This window comes from Malurus melanocephalus, unplaced genomic scaffold, assembly GCF_030028575.1.
Source record: "Malurus melanocephalus ecotype Western Australia unplaced genomic scaffold, MMel_1.1 scaffold_100, whole genome shotgun sequence".
Taxonomy (NCBI): domain Eukaryota; kingdom Metazoa; phylum Chordata; class Aves; order Passeriformes; family Maluridae; genus Malurus; species Malurus melanocephalus.
The window spans coordinates 294,882-303,833 of record NW_026623332.1 but is presented as its reverse complement, the minus strand read 5'-3'; the positions used below and the strand labels follow the sequence as shown (position 1 = coordinate 303,833).

General features: G+C 34.2%; 1 protein-coding gene across 1 annotated transcript in view; it reads right to left on the bottom strand.

Moving 5' to 3' along the window:
• Positions 1-8,952, bottom strand: part of TBC1D32 (TBC1 domain family member 32) — a 69,983-nt gene that overhangs the window by 26,612 nt on the left and 34,419 nt on the right. The window contains exons 24-26 of the mRNA XM_057368976.1: positions 5,485-5,607; positions 4,101-4,209; positions 3,181-3,274 (exon numbers count right to left, since the gene is read on the bottom strand). Coding sequence (XP_057224959.1) covers positions 3,181-3,274; positions 4,101-4,209; positions 5,485-5,607 — 326 coding nt within the window. The remainder of the gene's footprint in view (positions 1-3,180; positions 3,275-4,100; positions 4,210-5,484; positions 5,608-8,952) is intronic.

The following is an 8,952-nucleotide window of genomic DNA, read 5'->3' as shown; positions in this document are numbered from 1 at the left end:
AAAACCAAAACCCTAAAACATCAAAACAAAACAAACAAGCAAACAAACAGGAAACCCTCAACAAAATGAAAACCAAACCAGAAACATGGCAGCAAGTTTCCATTCAAGTTAAAAGTATAAAGCAAAGAACAGTGAGAAACAAAGCAGAGAACAATGGATGAGAAAAATTATCAAAATACTTTTTATAAGAAATAACCATAGATTTTTGGAAACWATCCTGGACCATCTAAGTCAAAAAGAAAATAAGATTAATGAATAGTGAAACACGTAAGTTCMGGGAAATGCTAAGCAGCAAATGCATCACTGCAGGACATTTACAGACATTATTCTTCAGCCACATTCATTATCAACTGTCAGAACTGCAGAGCTAGGAGGAGAAAAGGAATACATCTGTGCAAATTAAACAGTGAATATTACAGTTTAATAGAGTCCTAAAGAGTTTAACTTTTAATAATCTACACTATAGTTAATATTRCAAGTAAAATATAATAACATTTTCACAGTTGCATCCTGAATGAAAAAGCACTATATAACTCTTTGAAAACCACTTAATAGTTCTTCCTCAAATTATCTTAATAATTGAACAATTAAAAAAAGAAAAGCAACAGGGTATCTTGCTGCAGTATAAACAGGTGGAAATGGCATAATTAATTTTCACATATAAATAATTATCCACATAAGTCATTTGAAGTTTCTCTATAAATTATCTTTGACAGAAGTGAGTCATTAATATACTGCTATCCAATAGTTTTCAAACTCTAACTACTGACTGAAATGATTAGTGCATATTAATATACAAACAAGTAAATTTATTTGTCCATATATCCTTTCCTACAGACACATATTTCATACAGACAAATATCTAACATCTGCAAAACCAGGACAGACATTTGTAAACACTGATGCACTACAAATTTTCCTCACATAAAAATATATTTTTGGGCGAGTCTGCTCACTCAAGTGTCCTCATGAAATGGAAGAGATACTCCACTRCTCCAATGTAGTTAAAAAATTTACCAACATAAATTACAATGGAGTACCTTTTTATTTGGAGAATCAAAATATCCACCGGMCAGTGTCTGTGATCACTACAGTAACACAGAATGCTATCAAGCATGTTAAGGAGTTCTCTAAGATGTAGCCTTCAGGCCTGGATGCTGGGAAACATGTTCCATACACTGCCAGAGTTACCACTGCTCTGTTTTTTCTTACAGCTCATTGGTTCTCTGCCCTTTGCACTCCAAACTGAATCAAAAAGGTGCCAATGTTCCACATTTGGCACAGTCCTTCAAAATAATTAAAAGGATAAAAACACTATCCATTTCTTGGGTTTTCATGACAGAAAACTCAGTGTGAATAATAACACCTTTTCAGTTATCACCCTTCATATGATACTTGCCAGTTTTATCCATGGTTTCCATTATACTAAATATAGTCACAGGCTAAATGAGGTCCAGGGCTGTGGAAAYGAAGCTTCCTGTGCTCTGACCTCAGTTTGAACACACTAGTTCCACAATATTCAGTGGGCAATTTCAGCATCCACTCTTTCTGGGACACCCTTCAGGGAAACAAAGGCTCTGTTATTGCATCTGTCCTTCAACCCCATCTGAAGGGAGGGTTAGAAACAGCAAGAGCCTATCTGCAAACCCTTTTATTTTTCTTTTACTCTCTTTTACTTGTTAATAGCCCAGCAATTAACAAATTTCATTTTTTTCAATTTTGATATATTTATTCTAATACTTTATTTCAAAACAACTTACACATCCTGAAAGCTTCCATCTGGAAAATCATATGTTTGCAATTTGGTGGGTTTTTTTTTTTAACCTGAGTACTTTCAACGTCCTTTACCCCTGTTTTCAAACAAAAACCACAAAATATTTTGACTCCAAAACTGAATGTTCTGTTCTAACTAAATTTTGCAGTTATCCTTTACTTCAATTACCATTAATATCAAAAATGGCACTACAAATATAAAAAATGGCACAACAAATTAAAATATTTCTTTGATACCATTATTTCTATTCTTTATAAAACTCATTTGCAAACCTTTGAAATTTCATTTCAGCCCAAAAAAAAATTATTCRAAGTTTTACCCAAGTTTTCCCAGTTGGCTGTCACCCACAAAAGTGACGACTATAATATCTATTCCATTATCCCATGGGGTAGTGATGAGCAACAGAATTACTGGGAACAAGAGAACAGAGGGATCCTCCAAACATGYTCAGAGGGATAAAATACACTTTTCCAACCCAAGAACAATACTGCTGCCTCCCTGAAAACACCCACTTTACCACTATCTGATGTCTTATGGAACTTGCTTTGGGAATCCTGGAACAGTATTACAAAAGCTAAGATACAGAAAACTCCCTTCTTTGATAGCTATATGGCTTTTCCTCCTGTCAGATCTGGTAATCACCTTTTAAATTTTTTCCCCAGATACCTCCCAAAAATGCTATTTAATATTCCATAGTTAATGCAGAATTTCTATCACTTCTGTAAATCTCTGCTCAGGAAATTCACAAATAATTTCTAATAACTTCATCTCAGGGATATTGCAAACACGAATAAATACAATGAATTATTTATTTACTACACCATTCATCAGATTCTTTTGCATTGTCTAGGCAAACTAAAACCTTAAAACGGTTACACAGTGTGAATTAAACTGCTGGGCCTAGGTAGTTCTTCAAAGTATTCTTCAGTCTGCTCACATTCCAAATTGATGTTCAGTGTGGAAACCAACTATCCTAAACGCTGTCTATTTCACACACCACCAAGCTCTGTAAACACAGGAATGTGAATCACRAAAATAGTGCACAAAAAACTCTGTAGTTTAAGCAAACTGTCTCGCTTCAGTAACTAGAGAGATGATATAAATGTACCTTAGGAGTCACCCACCCAAGACGAGCCAAGAGGTTAATCTTGAAGTTTGCATAAGAATTAGATTACCAAACAGAGCTTTGCAGATTGACAGTTTCACAAAGCCAGACAAGCAAAACCAAACCAACTTATTTAGCTACAATTGCAGCCAACAACGAAATAACCTTAAGTACTTAATGAGATTATAATCTGTGGGATGTGAAGGAGGGGAGCAGAGTGCAGGGAGGAAGGAAAATGAAATTTTAAAACTGACTAAGATGCTTGCACAATATCTATGCTGCTTCCATGCTTTGTATTTACCTTGTCTGAATTCAGCTTTCTTAGGAATTTCTGGAAGATAACACTTTGGCACTGGGAAGGATGAAAACATTGGCCAAGGATATAGATCACTGCTCTAGAAACAGGACCAGAAATAAACAAATTTAGGAGAAGAATTAATAGCYTTTTCTTGATTAACACACAAAGGTACAATTTCCAGAATTACTGCCTACGTACTAAAATTATACTTGACAGATACTACAATTTCCAACGAGATATGCCATAACTAAAAAAAAGATACAAAATCCAAAAAGCATGTAAGAATATTATTTTTTATGGTATGTACCACTGACAGTTTTGATTTTACASTTTCTTTTCTCAACCACAAAGGAAATAGAAAGTTTTATAAAAATTGTACAGAAACCAAAATAAACAACGTACTGAACTGTATTTCTAATTTTATACATTGATCTAGGTGTCTTTGTTGCCTTGACAGTAATTTGCATTTCATCTTTATGAGACTGACAGCCACTGAGAAGATGAACATTTAAAGAAGTTGCTTAACAAACACTCCGTTGTTAGAACATCGATGAAAGCTCCAGGTATTAGATACTGCATGTGAAAACTCAAGCATGAAAAAAAATCAAATAAAATGAAGTTAAATGGAAAGCCAGTAAAGAAAACAGAGAAATATAAAAGTAAAAAAAAAAAAAATACAAGTTGTACTCACTTAAAAGAAACATTAAAATGGAGCAAAATAAACATGTCATCTGAATGTAGCATATGCTAGGTACATGACAATCCCCACACAGGGGGAACAATGTATTTTTTCAGTGTATCACTTCTTTTAAATGTTAACATTTTATAAAGTTAAAGTTGGCCTGGTATTTCTTAAAGTTAAATAATTTTTCACAGACCAAATTATCAGCAAAAATGTTCAGTTAATGAAGGCAGKTTCTAACCTTATCTAATGCTCTCAAAGGCAAAATCCTTTCCTGTGGTCCTCCAATCAGATTTATCCTTACAAGAACATGGTTTCTCTCCACTGACAGACCATCGATTATAAAAACTCTGTGGAAAAAAAAAAAACAAATTAAAAAAAAAAATCGCCAAAAATTGGAACCACTTTGATTTACTGACTGTTTAACTCAGAAAACTTTAAGCAGCAATTATTTTGAGAAACATACTGGAGTTAAAACACAAATTGGAATACATATAGGYACAAATAGAAAAATAAAATAAAACAGAAACATGAAGCATTTTGAGATGTCTCCAAGCATTATTCTAACTTCCCTATCTACTGCTGATTAGAAATATTTGAKCAATTACTGGACACAAAAAAGGAGAAAATTTCACAAGCTTTGTTATGCCCTCATAAAAATTATCTAATTAAAGCAGTGACAGTTAATGGACCATCAAAATATGYTTTTTATTTGGTCTACCAGTATACTGCTGTCACAAATAAGCAGAGCTATTAATTATTTGAAACACAGCCAACTTGCTGTCTGAAGTCACTGTGCAGCCCAAGGTACAAATTTTTTGAAAGCAGTAAAATCCAATTTTTATTCACCAAGTTTCTTAATAAAACTTTGCTGTAGTAGGGAAATAGTAGGTTTCATTTTTGAAGAGTAAATAAATAACTATCATCTTCAGCCATAGTGTTTAACCTACATTTTGTAATARTCCCATGTAACAAAGAGGAAAATACTTAAAACTCAGAATGCTGTGAGAAAGAAAAAAATGTCTATAACTAAATGACTGTCTGCTTCTGTCCATTTTCCTTTTGACAGGATGCACTATGCAATTTTATTGAGAAAACAGAAGTGCAGAGTCACAGAAGTTGGAGAGTTGACTAAACTACAAATAAACTGTTGGAGAGTTGACAAAGCTACAAACCTAACATTAACAATAACAAAAACACTCCCCCACGAAACCCCCAAAATACTCATGATGCCTTTAATTCATGAACATTAAAACAATACCCTGATTTTATATTAAATACACAACATTAAAAAACAATACAAAATTAAAAGGCATATTTCCCTCCACAAGTTTTGAACACTTTTTTTTAAGAAACAACTTAAGAGGGATACAAATAAAAAGTAGAAAARTAATTGCTTTTTTGTTTCTTATACTTTTGTAGTGAATATGGGAGAAAGAGAAGGCTATTTTATCTTTCCATAATTTAAAACTGCTGACAATCCTCACTGTCAGGATACTTAGGGACATCACAAGCCAACTTAAGTGAAAGCATTTGTACATTTAAAGCCACTCAGGCATTCATGCATTTGTGCACAGAAGAACAGTTTGATAGTTAAAATAACAGTTACATCAGTCACTTCTTACCCTGGTCCCTCTGAAGTTTCTGTGACATTTTCCTCCTGAGCAGTTAGCAAAACTTGTGACACTTTATACTGAGTCTCCAGGAGCAAAAGGGTATTGAGCTCACAGCACAGCACGTTTAACAGCCTGCAGAAGGACACATTGAAACYATGGCACACCAGCCAGGACTCCAGTAAAGCACAGTAAGACAAAGGTGAATGTGTTTATGAGATTTGCAATGGAAAGGGAGAAGAGGAAGAAACAACCAAAAAAACCACTTGAGGTCTCTGAAAAAACCTAACATTAAGTCATAATACTTACAACATAACACTCTTTTATATCCATTTTAGCCACTCAAGTGGCATGACCTTAGACAAAGAGGGAATGGTTCCCAACAGATTTTTTGTGTGCACTAAACAACCAGAGAAAATAACCACTGGTCAGCTCAGTTTGCTTTTGAGTTTACACCAAAGAATAACAAAAGCGACACAGGCTAACTAAGACATTCCATGGGAAATGYAAGGAAATTATACAAAAATATGGCTGGCAAGGCAACTCAGAATCAGGTTGCCTGAAGGGGGAGGAAGGCAGGAAGGGAAAAAAATATCTTTCCTGTAGAAAATATGCTTTTAAGCCCTCCTGCATAATCAAATTTAACACAGTTCAAAAGCAATAAAAGATCTAACATGCAACATTATGAACAAATCTGCTGGTCTTTTTTTTTTTTTTCAGAGAAACAAAAATGGTAAATGAAATTAATAACAACAAGTGCACAAGACAGTACATTTTATACTATTTTCTTTCATAACTTTCAGGCAAATTAACAATATAYTTTCACACAAATCTGAAGTAAAGCAATACCAATCATATTACTTTTTCTTTTAACTAATCTGTTCATTCTAAGACCGCAACAAAATAATTTCATGGAGGGCTTTCAGTTCAAGGAAACAATGCAAATAAATATTCTTTTTACTGGTTTTATTTCCTGTTTTAACAAAGTCATAAAATGCAACATAAATTAAGTCTGATCAGCATTATATTTTGCATTCACATAAGACCTGATATGAACTAGAAATGTTTTAAATTCATAGTCTGTTAGTCAAAGCTTATTTTCTTCCCTGTAATTCCCAATATGCTTCTACTGACAACAGCAAAAATAATAAGCCATTCTCTCAGTAATTCAACATCTGCAAATTCATACAGCTGTGGCCCAGGATTAAACAGTCAAGATGAGAATACATCTCTTAAGGGTTTTTTTTTTTTCCTGTTGTTTTCTAGCACAACTTGATGTGTTCAGTTTCAGTACTCTTCAGGTTTTATTTCTTTTACGTTAACCATTTTGTGACATCAATTTGTTCTCTAAATCACAGAAGAAATGACAGTTCAACTGTGATTTTTATTATTGCTATTCAGAAGAAAAAACCCAGAAAAGATCACTGAAAACAATATGAAGATGAGTAATTGTGAAGTACAATAAATGGCAAAGACCTGTTTTCAGCAGTTAAAAATCAACTTGGTAGCTGAGAATGCTTTATAAATTTCTCTGCAAAGCAGAGCAAAAAGTAACCAAAACCAACCAACYATAAGCAAATAAAATTAGGTAGATGGAATAGTGGTAGAATAAATAATGAAATATACAAGAGCTAATGTGAACATCTGCTGCTTGGGCATTCAAATGAAATTTTCACCTATAGAGAGAAATACATTTTAAAAATGTTATTATTGAAGTACAGGTTATTTGGCTAAATGTAATATTCCATGAATTACCTTCCTAAGTCATAAATGCATAGACTAAAGTTTGTAGTAAAAAAAAAAAAAAGACATTTTATAGTGTGCATATTTGCAACCATGCATGAATATGGCTATGGAGTTTTTTGTTTGTTTATAATTGCATTTGGAACACAAAAATTGGATCACACTCCCCATCTCAATATCCCATCTATAAGATGTATACAATTTTGTAAAAATGTAAAAAATGTATAACCTTTGTACAGACATGATACAATAAGATGAAAGCATATATTTTTGAGATATATTTTATAATTTTGTTTGGAAAGCAGAAGACAGAATTCCCAACATGAATACTGCTGAAAATTGGAAGACACACTTTGATRAAGATTTTGTACCTGGGAAGAAGCCAATGCAACAGTACAGGGTGGGGGCCAATCAGTCAGAAAGCAGCTTTGCGTACAAGGACCTGGGGGTGCTGATGTTCTATAGGTTGAACACGAGACAGCAATACGCCCTTGAAGGGCAATGTCATCCTGGGCTGAATAATGAAGAGATCTGTCAAAAATCTCTTGAAGGAGGTGGCCCTGCCCCTGTACTGGCACAGGTGAAATCATACCTGGAGTGCTGGTCTAGTGTTGTGCTCCCCAGTAACAGCATCACAAGGATGCACTGGAGCAGGTCCAGCAAAAGGCCAAGAAGATGATTAAGGCTTGGRCCATCTGACAGAGGGAAAGGCTGAGAGAGCTGTCACTGCTCAGCCTGGAGAACAGGACCCTCAGGGGAGATCCTRTCAATGTGTATAAATATCAAACAGGAAGGTTTGAAAATTGAGTCAAACTCTTCTCAGAGAAACCCAGTGAAAASACTATATGCAATGGGCGTGAACTGAAAGACAGGAAATTCCATTTTAATATGCACTGACAGTGGTAAAACAGTGGAACAAATTGCCCAGAGATGCTGCAGGAACACCAGGCTTGACAACATTCTAAACCAGAAYGGACACAGACTGAGTAAAGTAGTTGAACCCACTTTGAGCAGAGCAGTTGTACTACACAATCTTCCATCTACCTTTCAATTCTGATTATATAATTCTGTGATCACTACTAAGATATACCATACACCCAAGGACAAACTGCAATGCATATAAAATAAAAGATTATCTGAAGACAGTCTTTTATAGAAGARTAATTTTAAAGAAATTCAGAAATATCAAAATACATGCCATAGTTGTGAAAATATGGTAGCAATAAGTAATTTTRCTCTGACTTCTGCATTTTTTGTCCCATCGGTCTTTCTTGGAAGGTGGTCCCTGGATTCTGCCCCTTCAATTATAGTTTCACAACTATTACTTCACTGTAGAAATCCCTAATCTAAAAGTAGTCATTCTAACTAGTATTAGCTCTACAAACAGACTGTCCTTGGTTTTGGAATGTGGAATCATATTGACTTTTTAAATTATGACAGAACAGAAGGTCCTTCATGTGATATAAATCAGTTGTTAAATAAACCTTGCTAATTWTTATGTTGCCCCTCTAAATTTTTTCCTGAAAATAATAAACTGCCCATGATTAACTCCAAGCTGCTAAACACATGTATTATGAGGACAGCTTATTAACATACTACTCAATATTTTTTCTATTAATTCCTTTTAATAACACAAAACAATATGTCCTTTGTCCTTCTYCCCACTGTTAAACCACATCTCTCTCAAGCACCTTTATTATGGCAAACCCAATTCTATTTTTTAGCAGTTCCCACGAC